The following is an 18,190-nucleotide window of genomic DNA, read 5'->3' as shown; positions in this document are numbered from 1 at the left end:
ATTATAAGGCTGTTCTATTAACCCTGCGTGGTCATGTCTCAGCGCATTATGTGGATGCTACAGATAGTACTGAATCCCTGTAAATAATGTAGGTACAGACAGTACTGCCTCCCTGTAAATGATGTAGGTACAGACAGTACTGCCTCCCTATAAATGATGTAGGTACAGATAGTACTGCCTCCCTGTCTCACCCTGTAAATGATGTAGGTACAGATAGTACTGCCTCCCTGTAAATGATGTTGGTACAGATAGAACTGCCTCCCTGTAAATTATGTAGGTACAGATAGTACTGCCTTCCTGTAAATGATGTAGGTACAGATAGTACTGCCTCCCTGTCTCACCCTGTAAATGATGTAGGTACAGATAGTACTGCCTCCCTGTAAATGATGTTGGTACAGATAGAACTGCCTCCCTGTAAATTATGTAGGTACAGATAGTACTGCCTCCATGTCTCTCCCTGTAAATGATGTAGGTACAGATAGTACTGCCTTCCTGTAAATGATGTAGGTACAGATAGTACTGCCTCCATGTCTCTCCCTGTAAATGATGTTGGTACAGATAGTACTGCCTCCCTGTAAATGATATTGGTACAGATAGTACTGCCTCCCTGTCAATGATGTAGGTACAGATAGTACTGCCTCCCTGTAAATGATGTAGGTACAGATAGTACTGCCTCCCTGTAAATGATGTAGGTACAGATAGTACTGCCTCTTTGTCTCTTCCTGTAAATGATGTAGATACAGATAGTACTGCCTCCTTGTCTCTCCCTGTAAATGATGTAGGTACAGATAGTACTGCCTCCCTGTAAATGATGTAGGCACAGATAGTACTGCCTCCCTATAAATGATGTAGGTACAGATAGTACTGCCTCTTTGTCTCTTCCTGTAAATGATGTAGATACAGATAGTACTGCCTCCTTGTCTCTCCCTGTAAATGATGTAGGTACAGATAGTACTGCCTCCCTGTAAATGATGTAGGTACAGATAGTACTGCCTTCCTGTAAATGATGTAGGTACAGATAGTACTGCCTCCCTGTCTCACCCTGTAAATGATGTAGGTACAGATAGTACTGCCTCCCTGTAAATGATGTTGGTACAGATAGAACTGCCTCCCTGTAAATTATGTAGGTACAGATAGTACTGCCTCCATGTCTCTCCCTGTAAATGATGTAGGTACAGATAGTACTGCCTTCCTGTAAATGATGTAGGTACAGATAGTACTGCCTCCATGTCTCTCCCTGTAAATGATGTTGGTACAGATAGTACTGCCTCCCTGTAAATGATATTGGTACAGATAGTACTGCCTCCCTGTCAATGATGTAGGTACAGATAGTACTGCCTCCCTGTAAATGATGTAGGTACAGATAGTACTGCCTCCCTGTAAATGATGTAGGTACAGATAGTACTGCCTCTTTGTCTCTTCCTGTAAATGATGTAGATACAGATAGTACTGCCTCCTTGTCTCTCCCTGTAAATGATGTAGGTACAGATAGTACTGCCTCCCTGTAAATGATGTAGGCACAGATAGTACTGCCTCCCTGTAAATGATGTAGGTACAGATAGTACTGCCTCTTTGTCTCTTCCTGTAAATGATGTAGATACAGATAGTACTGCCTCCTTGTCTCTCCCTGTAAATGATGTAGGTACAGATAGTACTGCCTCCCTGTAAATGATGTAGGTACAGATAGTACTGCCTCCCTGTAAATGATGTAGGTACAGATAGTACTGCCTCTTTGTCTCTTCCTGTAAATGATGTAGATACAGATAGTACTGCCTCCTTGTCTCTCCCTGTAAATGATGTAGGTACAGATAGTACTGCCTCCCTGTAAATGATGTAGGTACAGATAGTACTGCCTCCCTGTAAATGATGTAGGTACAGATAGTTCTGCCTCCCTGTAAATGATGTAGGTACAGATAGTTCTGCCTCCCTGTAAATGATGTAGGTAAAGATAGTACTGCCTCCCTGCAAATGATGTAGGTAAAGATAGTACTGCCTCCCTGCAAATGATGTAGGTAAAGATAGTACTGCCTCCCTGCAAATGATGTAGGTACAGATAGTACTGCCTCCCTGTCTCTCCCTGTAAATGATGTAGGTACTCAAGATACTCAGGCCGATCAGTTCTCTAGATTCTATAATAATACTCTACCGTGGTGTCCACTGCTTTCACTTTCTGTGTAGCGATGTGCTTCGGTTTCGGGTCTTCCTTGGATACGATCACACATCCCTCTCCTCCTAGGGTAACTAACACGAGATGACAACCTCTAGCCAAAAGCTGTGAACCTGCGGCTCCTGCATCCGAGGGGCTCTTCACCTGGACCCCTGTTAATATCTCAGCCTGGAGGAATATAAAATGGCCGGATCAGTAGTGGCAGGATACTCCAGAAGCCTCTAATATCTACATCTGACCATCAAGAGTCATAGACAGATATAGGAACGTCAGAGACCCGCTGATGGCCTATCCCCAGAACAGGCAATCAGTAGAAAAGGACCGGACAACCCCTTTAATACTGCATCCAACGGAGCACGCCATCAGTAAAGACTCCATGCTTCCCTATGTACGCCTGGTCTGTACCGAGCGATACCGCGACCTTAAAGCGCGGAAGTATTAGCTGGAACCACAGATCGCACCAAGCGTCACGTCCTCACCTCACTCTCATTGCAGCAGAAGATGTCAGAGTGCGTGTAGAAGGCCGGGTCTAGATCAGCCACGGCCGGAGCCGGGTTAAAGATCGTCCTCACTATAGGAGAAAAAAACCGGTAAAAAGGAAGTTTTTTTTTTTCTATTTTATGCAGATTGTTTCATCCTAGAAATCTCTGCACTCCCTGCTGGTGCAGTGTGTATTCTGGTCTTCCAGGAATCAGACTCCTTCCCCCTCTGGCAGCTGACAGTATAGCCCCTTCTTATTTCCCCTGTAGCAGGAATCTTGTTAGCTATACCGCCATGCTGCAGCAGAGTCTCCTTCCCTGAAGTACAGGGCAGACAGCCATTTATATTGGATTCCCTGCAGTGCACAGAGAATAACTATGACCTGGCTGTGGGGAGTGACTGAGCATGTGTGTCCTCCAACACTCAGCTTAGAAGGTGGACGCGCACACTGTAATATATTCTGAACACCAGGTGGTGCCATTCTGTGTAGGTAAATAGCAGGACAACCCCTTTAATGTTCTTTTGTCCTGCCGATTTTAGAAAACAACCTGAACCTTGCCCCCTGAACTGTGATAGGGAGAGAGCTGCAGAAGACAGGACACGCCCCGGGAGCTGTGATAGGGAGAGAGCTGCAGAAGACAGGACGCACCCCTGGAGCTGTGATAGGGAGAGAGCTGCAGAAGACAGGACGCGCCCCTGGAGCTGTGATAGGGAGAGAGCTGCAGAAGACAGGACACGCCCCTGGTGCTGTGATAGGGAGAGAGCTGCAGAAGACAGGACACTCCCCTGGAGCTGTGATAGGGAGAGAGCTGCAGAAGACAGGACACGCCCCTGGAGCTGTGATAGGGAGAGAGCTGCAGAAGACAGGACGCACCCCTGGAGCTGTGATAGGGAGAGAGCTGCAGAAGACAGGACACTCCCCTGGAGCTGTGATAGGGAGAGAGCTGCAGAAGACAGGACACTCCCCTGGAGCTGTGATAGGGAGAGAGCTGCAGAAGACAGGACACGCCCCTGGAGCTGTGATAGGGAGAGAGCTGCAGAAGACAGGACACGCCCCTGGAGCTGTGGTAGGGATAGAGCTGCAGAAGACAGGACACACCCCTGGAGCTGTCATAGGGAGAGAACTGCAGAAGACAGGACACGCCCCTGGAGCTGTGGTAGGGAGAGAACCGCAGAATACAGGACAAGCCCCTGGAGCTGTGATAGGGAGAGAGCTGCAGAAGACAGGACATGCCCCTGGAGCTGTGATAGGGAGAGAGCTGCAGAAGACAGGACGCGCCCCTGGAGCTGTGGTAGGGATAGAGCTGTAGAAGACAGGACACACCCCTGGAGCTGTGATAGGGAGAGAACTGCAGAAGACAGGACACACCCCTGGGGCTGTGATAGGGAGAGAGCTGCAGAAGACAGGACACGCCCCTGGAGCTGTGATAGGGAGAGAGCTGCAGAAGACAGGACGCGCCCCTGGAGCTGTGATAGGGAGAGAGCTGCAGAAGACAGGACACACCCCTGGGGCTGTGATAGGGAGAGAGCTGCAGAAGACAGGACACGCCCCTGGAGCTGTGATAGGGAGAGAGCAGCAGAAGACAGGTCATGCCCCTGGAGCTGTGGTAGGGATAGAGCTGCAGAAGACAGGACACACCCCTGGGGCTGTGATAGGAAGAGAACTGCAGAAGACAGGACACGCCCCTGGAGCTGTGATAGGGAGAGAGCTGCAGAAGACAGGACACACCCCTGGAGCTGTGATAGGGAGAGAACTGCAGAAGACAGGTCATGCCCCTGGAGCTGTGGTAGGGATAGAGCTGCAGAAGACAGGACACACCCCTGGGGCTGTGATAGGGAGAGAACTGCTTAAGACAGGACACACCCCTGGGGCTGTGATAGGGAGAGAGCTGCAGAAGACGGGACACGCCCCTGGAGCTGTGATAGGGAGAGAACTGCAGAAGACAGGACACGCCCCTGGAGCAGTGAGAGGGATAGAGCTGCAGAAGACAGGACACACCCCTGGGGCTGTGATAGGGAGAGAGCAGCAGAAGACAGGACACACCCCTGGAGCTGCGATAGGGAGAGAACTACAGCAGAAAGGACATATCCCCTGAGTTGCCAGCTTGAAGTAGCAGACCAACTGTGGCAGTGAATGGGAGAGATCTCTGGAGCCCTGTGAGGTACAGGCTGCTTCTAGCTTTGTTATAAAGAGATCATCATGTATTATATGAGGTCTGATTTTCAATGTTTACATCAACCAGGCCATAACCCTTTTAACCATATATTCTACTCCAGTCACACCCAAAGCTACACTCACTGTGCTGCTGGTCGTGGTGTGGGATGCTATACAGTAGTGGATTTGCTGTTCCATATCCTAGGAAAGTTGGATGACGCCCTAAAGTAGACATATTGGCGGTCACTGATGATGTCTTCCTGTGGGGGGCAGTCTTGAGCTAGACATGGACTATCCTCACTGTAAAGGGGGCGGCTGACACCGCACTCACAGATGGAAAACACAATGGAGGCCTCTTATCTGCAGCAGTCACAGCAGGCTTGTGGCCGGTGGCTCGCTGACAACTTGGCCACGCTCAGCCCTGCAGCTGGGGCTAATAATCCCGCACGGAGAACTTGTTTTTTTACAATCTCCTCATTTCTTTAATTCATTGCAAATGTCTCCCCCTGGAATGAGGTCAGCGAGCCACGAGACCAAAAAACACCGGACCTACTTGGACTGGCAGTTCAGAGGCCAGCCTTAAAGGGGTTTTACAGGACGACTTAAGATTTCAGTTGTTATCCCCCGTGGCCTGGATGACCCACTGAGAAGTTCACACTTACCTGCACCAGTGCTGTGCCTCGGCTCCCATTAACCATCTTCCATTCCCCGGCTTGTCTTCTTCAGGCCAGGTATGGACATGATCATGTGCTCCGCTGAATCCAGTCATTGGATGAAGTGGTCACGTGATCATGTCCATACCCTGCCGGAAGTGAACAAGCCAAGAACTGGAAGATGGGCAGGCGGGAACCAGGGCACAGGACTGGAGCGGGGTGGAGCAGGTCAGTACGAATCTTTCAATAGGTCACACACACCACAGGGCATAACTGAAAACGTAAAGGTGGTCGCACGTGCTCAGTTCCATCCTTTAACTGCCAACAGCCAAATCTACTGTTAGAAACTGTGACAGTTCAAGGAGAGAGCAGCAGCACGTCGTTTATTTATGTGCTGTCCCCGGATGGACCCTTTTCTGAACTTGCTCTGAATATCTCCATTTCCTGCTGAGCGCATGCGCAGAAGAGGATCCGTCCGGGGACAGCACAGAAAGCAGTGACTTGGGCGACGCCGCTGCCACCAATTTTTGTAGTGCTGGCAAAACGCTTGAATTCTAGGGGCACTATGTAGGCTTTGGCACAATTACTTTGGGGGTACTGTGTGGGCTCACTATGTCTAGCACTATAGGGGCAATATATCAGCACGATTACTGTTGGGGACACTGAGTCATACAGTTATTTTGGGAGACTTACCTTTAGGCACAACTATTTTGTAGGCAATATCTGCTCAGCACAATTACTTTTGGGGGCTCTGTGCGACACTATTGCTGTCAAGGGCACTAATACTGTTGGGGCACTGTGCATAGCATTAATTACTGAAAGAAGAAGTGAGAAATCTACAATGTCTGTGCGGGAAAACAATGCAGAAACAAGTTGTAGCTGGAAGCAATGTCATGGTGGTCTGGGCCAGATGGAGAAGATGAGGAAATAGAATGTCTTACAGTCAGAGAAGGCGTCACCTGTGAGTCACTGGATGTAACGGTGTATTCTGCCTGTGACTAATCAGTGCTGGATTCTCCTGTATGCCGAATTTAAAGGGGGGTTCTGAGTAAAGGTAACAACAACCTGTCTTCTATACTGCTGGGCTAAACACGCCCTTTCTCCCGCTTCCTCCTTGCCATCTCCCCGTTTCAGTCCCATTCCCTGGGCAGGAAAGATACCTAAAGCGCATGCACCTGTGCCATCAGGAAGCTGTTGGGGCACTGTGCATAGCATTAATTACTGAAAGAAGAAGTGAGAAATCTACAATGTCTGTGCGGGAAAACAGTGCAGAAACAAGTTGTAGCTGGAAGCAATGTCATGATGGTCTGGGCCAGATGGAGAAGATGAGGAAATAGAATATCTACAGTCAGAGAAGGCGTCACCTGTGCCATCAGGAAGCAGAGGAGGAAAAGGAGAGTGATGAAGATGATCTGCCAGAACATAGCTCTGTGGTCAGATGACCAGCAGTGCAATCAATCAGTAGAACGGTGCCCATACAGAGCCGGGTAGTCACAGACACCCCCTTTAATTTGAAAAGTAGTATCCTTCCAGGGACACTGGGGGAAATTTACCAAGGCATGTATGAATTTTGCATTTCTTCAATTTTATGCCGTTTTTGAGAAAAGTGGCCGGGTCTTTGAAGAGGGTGTGTCCTCCTCAGCCCAACAGATTTACCATCATTTACACCAAAGGCCTAAACTGTAGCGCAATTTAGACATTTCAGTTGGAGACAAAAAAAAGGATCTTTTCTATGATCTCCAGACAGAATACAGAGGTTGGGTGTCTCACCGCCGCTCTTGTGCGCCATTTTCAAGGCCTGGAGCGAGACGTCGGGGCTGATCTCCAGCTGGCACACCATCACCCGGGCTCCACAGATAGCGGCCGAGGCTTCTCTAAGATCTTCTGAACGGAGTAGCAGGTTTGCCCCAGCAACAATGACAATGGCGTTCTGCCCTGTGAAAAAACACCTCAGCAAATTCACAAAGTCCTAGAGTCGCCTCCTCTGACGGCTTTTTAATAATTACACGGCCGTATTTTTGCTCTGCATCCCATTGACACTTTTTGCGGATTGCATGCGAACCCGTTCATTTTAATGGGGACCACAAAAAATGCGGATAGCGCACCCTGTGTTGTCCGCATCCGTATGTCTGCTCCGCGGCCCCGCAAAAGAAAAGATAGAACGTGTCCTATTTTTGTCCGCTTTGCGTACAAGAATGCGCATGGTTCAGCAAGAAAAACGGATGTCATCCGTATTTTATGCAGATCCGTGGTTCGCAGACCACAAAATGCATGCGGTGGTGTGAATGCACCCGTAGCCTGACGCGTCGCCCAGATAAACGCAGAGGATTTCTCTAAAACAGAATGCGCCAAAATTAACCCTCACAAAATACACAGAGCGTTCAGAAAGTCGGCAAACCCTTTCACTTTCTTCACATTTTATTACATTGCGGCCCTTGTGCTCCCCATCATCCTGCCCGCAATCCCCCATAACGAGAAAGTGAAAACAGATATCAGATATGGCAGAAATCTGTACTAATTTAGTGAAAAGGAAAAACTAACATCTTGCATAAGTCTTCAGCCCCTGTACTCGGGACATAAGTCTTCAGCCCCTGTACTCGGGACATAAGTCTTCAGCCCCTGTACTCGGGACATAAGTCTTCAGCCCCTGTACTCGGGACATAAGTCTTCAGCCCCTGTACTCGGGACATAAGTCTTCAGCCCCTGTACTCGGGACATAAGTCTTCAGCCCCTGTACTCGGGACATAAGTCTTCAGCCCCTGTACTCGGGACATAAGTCTTCAGCCCCTGTACTCGGGACATAAGTCTTCAGCCCCTGTACTCGGGACATAAGTCTTCAGCCCCTGTACTCGGGACATAAGTCTTCAGCCCCTGTACTCGGGACATAAGTCTTCAGCCCCTGTACTCGGGACATAAGTCTTCAGCCCCTGTACTCGGGACATAAGTCTTCAGCCCCTGTACTCGGGACATAAGTCTTCAGCCCCTGTACTCGGGACATAAGTCTTCAGCCCCTGTACTCGGGACATAAGTCTTCAGCCCCTGTACTCGGGACATAAGTCTTCAGCCCCTGTACTCGGGACATAAGTCTTCAGCCCCTGTACTCGGGACATAAGTCTTCAGCCCCTGTACTCGGGACATAAGTCTTCAGCCCCTGTACTCGGGACATAAGTCTTCAGCCCCTTTACTCGGGACATAAGTCTTCAGCCCCTGTACTCGGGACATAAGTCTTCAGCCCCTGTACTCGGGACATAAGTCTTCAGCCCCTGTACTCGGGACATAAGTCTTCAGGCCCTGTACTCGGGACATAAGTCTTCAGCCCCTGTACTCGGGACATAAGTCTTCAGCCCCTGTACTCGGGACATAAGTCTTCAGGCCCTGTACTCGGGACATAAGTCTTCAGCCCCTGTACTCGGGACATAAGTCTTCAGCCCCTGTACTCGGGACATAAGTCTTCAGCCCCTGTACTCGGGACATAAGTCTTCAGCCCCTGTACTCGGGACATAAGTCTTCAGCCCCTGTACTCGGGACATAAGTCTTCAGGCCCTGTACTCGGGACATAAGTCTCCAGGCCCTGTACTCGGGACATAAGTCTCCAGGCCCTGTACTCGGGACATAAGTCTCCAGGCCCTGTACTCGGGACATAAGTCTTCAGCTCAAGAAAAGTCCTGGTTGTTCCATATTTTGTCCATGTAAGAATTAAGGAGGCCACTTTGCTCTTGGGACCCCTTCAGTGCAGCAGACATTTTTGTCCTCTTCTCCAGATCTGTGCCTCCACACAATCCTGTCTCTGAGCTCTACAGGCAGTTCTTTCCTCCTGGTGGCTTGGTTTTTTGCTCCAAAATGCATCGTCACTGGTGAGATCTTATACAGACAGGGCCGGGTCTTTCCACATCATGTCCAGTCCATGGAATTTACCACAGGTGACTCCAACCAAGGTGTAGAACATCTCAGAGATGATCCAGAGTAACGGGAGGCCCCAGAGCTAAATGTGAGGGACTGAGTACTTATGTCCATGTGAAATTTTAGTTGATCCTTTTTAATAAATTTGCAAAAATTTCTAAAATACTGTTTTCGCTTTCCCATTATGAATCATTTTTTTTATTTTAGCGCCAGGCCGCAACAAAAAAAAAAAAATGCGAAAAATGTTAAAGCGTCTGAAGAGTTTCTAAATGCATTGTATTATAAAACTGTCTCCCTACTTCCACCACTAGGGTGCGCTCAGTGCATTGGAATTCATACAGCTACCACTGAACTCAATGGAAGCTGTACAAATCACTGAGCTCCCCTAGTGACAGCTGCAGGAAAATGCCTGGATTTAGGTTTTAAAACAGGCGGAGTTCAGGGCAAACCCCCCAGGAGTATTAGTGCATTCCCAGGTGTATTCGGCGTGGGGCTTAAAAGTGTCCCTAAGATGGCGATGCAAATGTTTATTGCGGACACGTGGGGGGCATCATTCACTTAGTGGGGGCAGCAGAATAAACCTTTATCTGTGGTTATCACTATTTTCAAGACCTCTGCTTGACCAATCCTGACCTGACACTTCTCACAGCTGAGGGTTTGCTGCAATGGAGCGAATTCTGGACAATCCAACGTGAAGTAAACAGCCTGGACTCCAGACGGATACATTTTACCTGCACTGATACATTGTAACAAATGACTCAGACAGGAGAGAGAATTCTTTAGCTCACAGATTGTCTAGTCTGGATACAATTGTAAGAAGTGTTTAGTCAGGATGTCCCTATTCACTGACAGCAAGCAGAGAATGTAAGGAACTGATGCACAGTGTATATTGTAATGGCACAGTATAGGTTCTGTTCTCTTCACCTTCGGCGTTCACGATGATAGAGGCGGCTCCGGTGGCGGCTGCTCCGGTCTGAAACACAAAGTCTGCGGGAGAAAAGGAGAAGGTGATGGCGGCACATGTCATGGCGACGTGGACGCGGCGGACACGGATAATCATAGGAATATTAAAACCTGCGCCTGAGGCCGCCCCAGAAATCCTGCCCCGACCACATCAGTCAGGAGAGCAGCGCCAAGAGAACATCAAGTAGTTTACTCAGATTTATAGAGAGCAGATGTGGAAGCAGCGGAGAGGGCACGGAAACACGTGAGCGAGGAGAGATGATGGGGACTGTAGTCTTCAGCATAGTTAGACAACCTAAAGGCAACGACGGGCATATGGTCACAGCCTCTGAAATACTCTGTCCTGCTGGGGGAGTCTGCTCCTTCCACTCTAACTGTGAGCTCCTACAAGATGAGCTTTTTCTCTCCTTAAATACTCTGTGCTGCCTCCGACTCTTAGTCTATGACCTCTCACAAAATCAGCACACTCCTCTCCTAAAATCCTCTGTGCTGCTGGGAGGACCCTGCTCCTTCCATTATGTAACTATCAGTCTGTGACCTCCCATAAGATCAGCACACTCCTCCCCTGAAATACTCTGTGCTGCTGGGAGGACCCTGCTCCTTCCACTATGTAACTATCAGTCTATGACCTCCCATAAGATCAGCACACTCCTCCCCTGAAATACTCTGTGCTGCTGGGAGGACCCTGCTTCTTCCACTATGTACCTATCAGTATATGACCTCCCATAAGATCAGCACACTCCTCCCCTGAAATCCTCTGTGCTGCTGGGAGGACCCTGCTCCTTCCACTATGTAACTATCAGTCTATGACCTCCCACAAGATCAGCACACTCCTCTCCTGAAATCCTCTGTGCTGCTGTGGACTCTGCTCCTTCCACTATGTAACTATCAGTCTGTGACCTCCACAAGATCAGCACACTCCTCCCCTGAAATCCTCTGTGCTGCTGGGAGGACCCTGCTCCTTCCACTATGTAACTATCAGTCTATGACCTCCCATAAGATCAGCACACTCCTCCCCTGAAATACTCTGTGCTGCTGGGAGGACCTTGCTCCTTCCACTATGTAACTATCAGTCTATGACTTCCCACAAGATCAGCACACTCCTCTCCTGAAATCCTCTGTGCTGCTGTGGACCCTGCTCCTTCCACTATGTAACTCTCAGTTTGTAGTTCTCTACATTGCTCTGCCATATGAAAAGAGAAATGAGGTTGACCAGTATTTCCCAGCAGCCTCTGCTCAGCCAAATAAGCAGAGACCATCGGGAAATACGGAACTGTAATTGAGGGTTAATAAACGACAGGTAAGTAATGCTTCTTCTATTATTCTTATCACACTCCTCTTTTGGGCAAACAACCCTTTTGAAGAGCACCTGTCAGCAGGATCAACCTTATTAAAGAAGACATACTGCCTGAAGGGGTTGATCCTGCTGATTACAATTATACCTCGGTGGTAAATATCGGTTGTGGCGTTCCTGTTTGTTTATGCAAATGCACTGACTGGTGTGCTCCGTGCAGATCCCGCCCCTTGGTGCACTAGACTCCTCATTTAAATAAAGAACACGTTTATTTTTGGGGGCAGTATGCCTGGTTGAATAGGGTTGATCTTGCTGATATAAAACATCTTTCTTCCCCCCCATCCGTTTAGGACAAATAATTGTTTTTAAAATATGCAAATTAGGGCTTAAGTGCACAGAAGGCGGGCCTTTGTTACTATGGGCACATTAGCTGCTCCGCTCTGGACGCTCCACCCCTCCACTTGATTGACAGGACCAGGCCACCAATTTGTCATCGTGTCCAGGGAAGCAGAATGCAGGAGTTAAGGTGCACCAAGTGGATAGGGCCTGCCTTCAATACACTTAAAGGGGTTCTCTGGGAATTAGGAAAATGAAAATACCTAAATATGACTTAATTATTAATATATTCCCAAATACCTTTTATTAGTTATAATGGCTCGGCTTTGTCTGGGGAGCAATCGTTAGGAGAAATAAAATGGCCGCCGTCCTATTAGTACACACAGAACCTGTCCTAAATCACACAAGTTACTTCACAACACTGAGCTAAAGAGCTGCCTCATCCTCCTCTCTGCTCTGCTTGTCAGGAATCATGATCCTGAATACAGCTGATAAGATCTTCAGCTCAATCTCTGTGGGAATGGAGATCATGAGGAGACATGAAGAACAGTGGTAATAGACACTATTAGTCACATCCCCACCTCCTCTCTGATCATACCTTCTGTAGAGGCTTTATCATCAGGAGTAGTGGGAATGTGAAGTTTTATTCTGCTCCTGCAAGTGCCCAGGAGGGGGATCTTCCCTGTGAAGTGTTCTCTGCATTGAGCTACCTCACTGTCCCCCACATCTGAGTGACAACTGCAGCATCCAACCAGGAGACCACTACAGCTGTCACTCAGAGCAGGGGGAGGGGCTCTAACACAGCTCAATGCAGAAAGCACTTCGAATCTCCGCCTCCTGGGCACTTGCAGGAGCAGAATCTGGCAGAATAAAACTTCATATTCTCACTACTCAGCTTCAAAAATGGTATGTTTGCCCTGCTCTTCCCAGCCCCTACCTGGAGCTATCGGCTCAGTAAAGACGTGAATGTGGTGAATTTCAGCATGGACCTGCAGGAAGCTGAGGTCCTGCTGGTGGTGATGTTCCATCCATAGTGACATCCGTCCATCACCTGACCTGTCACAGTGGATGACACCTCAGCACACGGAGGGACACAAGGAGGTTCGTTACTGTTCCTGTGACACCCCTCCCATCATCTCTAGCACGGCTGTTGTACAGATCGGGGGTCGGTGACGGTCGGCTACCTGTGCAGACGTCGTTCTTTCTGAAGTTTTCAATGTAATTGTTCCCGAAAGAGTCGTCTCCGACCTGAAACAGAGACATAAATGTGAGAAGATGTCAGCTGGAAATGTGCGAAGGTGTCAGCCGGAAATGTGAGAAGGTGTCAGCCGGAAATCTGAGAAGGTGTCAGCCGGAAATCTGAGAAGGTGTCAGCCGGAAATCTGAGAAGGTGTCAGCCGGAAATGTGAGAAGGTGTCAGCCGGAAATGTGAGAAGGTGTCAGCCGGAAATGTGAGAAGGTGTCAGCCGGAAATCTGAGAAGGTGTCAGCCGGAAATCTGAAAGTCTGTTCAGGATCTGCCTCCTCCAGTCTCCTTACAGCGTAATGATAATGTGCATCAATTCCCTAGAATTTTCAAAATCTCTGCTTGCTGTCATAAACTGGGGACATTCTGGTGTCCATCCACCTGCTCTCACAGCTGAAAGCTCTTGCCTGCGCTGGTACACTGTAACAAGCCGAGCAGCTGTAGGAGCAGGAAGCGGTTTCAGCTTCTCGAAAGATATATCATATCAAAAGATCTGCCACCTTCTAGTGATCTCACCTTTCTCTGATTGCTGTCACTGAATGGAAGCATTGTTAACCAGAAATCTACAGAGGCCTAGTCCTGCTTACACTGACACATTGTAACGACTCCATCAGCTGTGGTCAGGGCGAGCTCTCAGCCTCTGAGTGTAAACTCTACATTAGTTCTCCCACAATAATCAGATGATGGAAATGTGTGTCGTGTAAACCCAGAAATAACTGGGAATGGCCTCAGTGCCGCCAAATACTGGGCATACCCCCTGAAGGGGGCGCTGCAGTCTCCACCTCTTACTTCAGTTGGATCAGTCTCTGAATTCTAGTTTCAACCGATCACAGACAAGGCCGCACTATCTGTGGACAAGTCAGCGTAGGGTGCAGGGAAGGGTTAATTTTCAGCTGGGATAACTGGCCGGCATTTATGGGGACTCTGCAGTTGTTATGGGGGCACTCTCTGGGATCTCTGAGGCACTACGGTAATCATTGGGTGCCTGAAATCTGGGAGGAGAAGGAGCCGTCACCAACCCAAAAACACTAAATCTGCTTTTAGATTTTTCATTTCTTCCCCTTTTTTCCCTTATTTCTATCCACAGAAAATAAAGTCCATCTCACTGACAAAATCTGAGCGATGAATCAAATTCTGCAAAACAAAGAAAAAACAAAACAAAAAAAAACAACAACACCTGTACTGTGTCTGGATGGGACAACAGATTCGTAATAATACCGCCAGAAGGTGCAGCGTATAACAAGGAGGAAGGAAGAGCACCGGAGACTGAGGAACCTCATCTACACCTCCAGGAAGAGCCTAGTCCTGCAGACCGTCCAGAGAAGAGACAGTTCTGGGAAGAGCAGCTGCCAAACCTGCCCATGACAAATAGCTGAGCCCCGAAAACACCCGCCGGGCACAAGAGAGAGACTAGAAAATACAACTGATATACAGCGTGTAATACGCGGAAATCTGCACACGGCACTTAGAATCTTATACACAGGAGCAGTATTATAGTAGTTATATTCTTGTACATTGGAGGCAGTATTATAGTAGTTATATTCTTGTACATAGGAGCAGTATTATAGTAGTTATATTCTTGTACATAGGAGCAGTATTATAGTAGTTATATTCTTGTACATAGGAGCAGTATTATAGTAGTTATATTCTTGTACATAGGAGCAGTATTATACTAGTTATATTCTTGTACATAGGAGCAGTATTATAGTAGTTATATTCTTGTACATAGGAGCAGTATTATAGTAGTTATATTCTTGTACATAGGAGCAGTATTATAGTAGTTATAGTCTTGTACATAGGAGCAGTATTATAGTAGTTATATTCTTGTACATAGGAGCAGTATTATAGTAGTTATATTATTGTACATAGGAGCAGTATTATAGCAGTTATATTCTTGTACATAGGAGCAGTATTATAGTAGTTATATTCTTGTACATAAGAGGCAGTATTATAGTAGTTATATTCTTGTTCATAGGAGCAGTATTATAGTAGTTATATTCCTGTATATAGGAGCAGTATTATAGTAGTTATATTCTTGTACATAGGAGCAGTATTATAGTAGTTATATTCTTGTACATTGGAGGCAGTATTATAGTAGTTATATTCTTGTACATAGGTGCAGTATTATAGTAGTTATATTCTTGTACATAGGAGCAGTATTATAGTAGTTATATTCTTGTACATAGGAGGCAGTATTATAGCAGTTATATTCTTGTACATAGGAGCAGTATTATAGTAGTTATATTACTGTACATAGGAGCAGTATTATAGTAGTTATAGTCTTGTACATAGGAGCAGTATTATAGTAGTTATATTCTTGTACATAGGAGCAGTGTTATAGTAGTTATATTCTTGTACATAGGTGCAGTATTATAGTAGTTATATTCTTGTACATAGGAGCAGTATTATAGTAGTTATATTCTTGTACATAGGAGGCAGTATTATAGTAGTTATATTCTTGTAGATAAGAGCAGCAGTATTATAGCAGTTATATTCTTGTACATAGGAGCAGTATTATAGTAGTTATAGTCTTGTACATAGGAGCAGTATTATAGTAGTTATATTCTTGTACATAGGAGCAGTATTATAGTAGTTATATTCTTGTACATAGGAGCAGTATTATAGTAGTTATATTCTTGTACATAGGAGCAGTATTATAGTAGTTATATTCTTATACATAGGAGGCAGTATTATAGTAGTTATATTCTTGTACATAGGAGGCAGTATTATAGTAGTTATATTCTTGTACATAGGAGCAGTATTATAGTAGTTATATTCTTTGTCAATTGTCTTTTTATTGAAAAGCATATCAAAAGAGATGTTTACATACATTGATGCACAAATCAGAGTTATTACAGACAAGTCTAAAGCGTACTTTGACAGTATAGTGCATAGTATACATATGACATATATAAAGTGCATGTCTTCAGAGCAAGGTCATCTAGAACCAACTAATTGACATTTGGTGTGTGACCTGATGTAGGTAGGTCAAACAAACATATAAAAAGGGGGGGGGGGAGGATGGGGGATGGGGGGGGGGTGTCCTTAGAACTGGACAGATACGGTCTGAGGCTGTTAAGATAACCTTTGATGATTCCAAAGGGAGGAAGAAGGTTTAGCACCCTCCATTCTCACTAATGTGTCGTTCCTGTCTGGGGGGACATTTTCAAAGTTGTTTGTCTGTTGAAAAATTGTTTAAGATGTTGGTGTACCATTCGCATATCTATATGTAATCCATGGGGCCCATAGCTTTTTGTGCTTCTCATGTGCCCTAAGTTCCCAGCCCGCTAGCTCTTCCATACGATGAACGTGATCTAGTTTGCTTAACCACTGAGAGGTGGTGGGGGGTTCTTTACTCAGCCACTTTTGGGGGATAAGTAGACGGGCAGCTTGAATCAAGTGTATAACAAGTTTGTTCCTTGATGGCGATAGTTCTTTTGTTGGAAGCCATAAAAGAACCAACTCTGGGGTTAATGTCAGGTTAGTGTTTAGAATTTCATTAATGGTCCGAGAGACGTCATCCCAGTATCCTCTTATTTTAGAACAGGACCAAAAAATGTGTAGAAGAGTGCCACTCTCTTCCCCACACCTCCAACACCTGTCATGATCACTCAGACCACTAAGAAATAGTTGTTTAGGGGTGAGGTACCACTGTGTGAGGACCTTATATGAGTGCTCTTGGATCTTCACGCAGCGGGAGAAGCCATGCGAGTGTGCGTGCATACGGAGAATATCTGTCTCCGAAAAGGTAACCTTAAGGTCATTAGCCCAGGTGTGGACATATTGTGGAGTAATGCGACGTTGTGGTGAGATCAAGGCCAAATATATAGTGGATATCAATTTGCGTTGAGGGGAAGGGGCGGTTGCTAATTTTTCAAACCATGTCGGGGTCATTACACATGACTTCTGAGTAGTTAGTTGTTTCCCAGCAGATTTTATAGTTATTAGGTCTAGAAAGTTAAATGTACTCCAGGCTAAGCTAAGGGGATGTTGATCCGGTAAAGTGCCGTTTACCTTTCCTATAAAGTCAGTTGTGGAGAAATCTCTTAATCTGTGCCAAATCTGCGAGACCTGAGATCCTGGAGGCCGATTCGAGTGTGGTATGAGATCTGCTGGCATTATACTAGGGGGGTTCTGTAGGAGCCCATGTGTCTTGTTGAGCTGTTTAATGACCAGGCTGGTGCCCTTTAAGAGGACATGTGAATGGAGTGATGCATTTGCCTGACCCCATAGTGCTGCTTTCTGTGGTTGGGTGAGCTGCATTAGTTCCAGTTCCGTGCCCAATGTGCGGTAGACAGGGGAATAAAGCTGCAACCACCTCCTCAGGTGAATAGCCCTGTAATATGTTTGGACATCCGGCAGTGCTATACCTCCATGACCACGCCCCAGTACCAGCCTCTGGTGAGGAGCCCTAGCCTTCTTGCCGCCCCATAGGTAAGTCATAAAAAGCCTGCGAATCCTTGTAAAATATGAGTTAGGTAAAAATATTGGCAACATCTGTAGTACGTACATAATTTTTGGGAGGACAAACGCTTTTAGTATATTCTTCCTTCCCATCCAAGAGGAATAAGGGAGGTGTAGCGATTGGAGCAGGTTTTGGACCTCTGATATTAGGGGAGTATAATTAAGCCGGAATAAATCTTCCGTGCAGGCGGAAATCTTAACTCCTAGGTAGGAAACACAGGAGGACTGCCATTTAAATGGTGTATTTGATTTCAAAATGGCTATGGAGCTCGCCGGAGCATTAACGTTTAAAGCTTCTGACTTGGTATAATTCATTTTGTAGTTTGATAGCCTACCATACTCTTTAAACAATGTCAAAAGATGCGGGAAGGCCTCGACCGGGTTAGAAACCATGATCAGTAGATCGTCAGCATATGCCACGTTAATGTATTCTATGGCGTCATTTTCTGTTTTCACACCACGTATATTTACATGGTCTTTAATGGCCTGAAGAAGGGTCTCCATGACCAATATATATAAGGCAGGAGATAGGG

The 18,190-nt window shown here is 46.6% G+C and overlaps 1 protein-coding gene across 2 annotated transcripts in view; it reads right to left on the bottom strand.

Annotated features, from left to right (window-relative positions):
• The window catches only part of RBKS (ribokinase), a 43,596-nt gene that overhangs the window by 13,759 nt on the left and 11,647 nt on the right, over nt 1–18,190 (bottom strand). For both annotated transcript variants that reach the window (XM_040430642.1, XM_040430643.1), the window contains exons 4-8: nt 13,133–13,196; nt 10,280–10,342; nt 7,226–7,390; nt 2,647–2,738; nt 2,147–2,335 (exon numbers count right to left, since the gene is read on the bottom strand). In XM_040430642.1, the coding sequence (XP_040286576.1) occupies nt 2,147–2,335; nt 2,647–2,738; nt 7,226–7,390; nt 10,280–10,342; nt 13,133–13,196 (573 nt within the window). The remainder of the gene's footprint in view (nt 1–2,146; nt 2,336–2,646; nt 2,739–7,225; nt 7,391–10,279; nt 10,343–13,132; nt 13,197–18,190) is intronic.

This window comes from Bufo bufo, chromosome 4, assembly GCF_905171765.1.
Source record: "Bufo bufo chromosome 4, aBufBuf1.1, whole genome shotgun sequence".
Taxonomy (NCBI): Eukaryota; Metazoa; Chordata; class Amphibia; order Anura; family Bufonidae; genus Bufo; species Bufo bufo.
The sequence above is the reverse complement of the archived record's forward strand: the minus strand, read 5'-3'. Positions and strand labels throughout refer to the sequence as shown.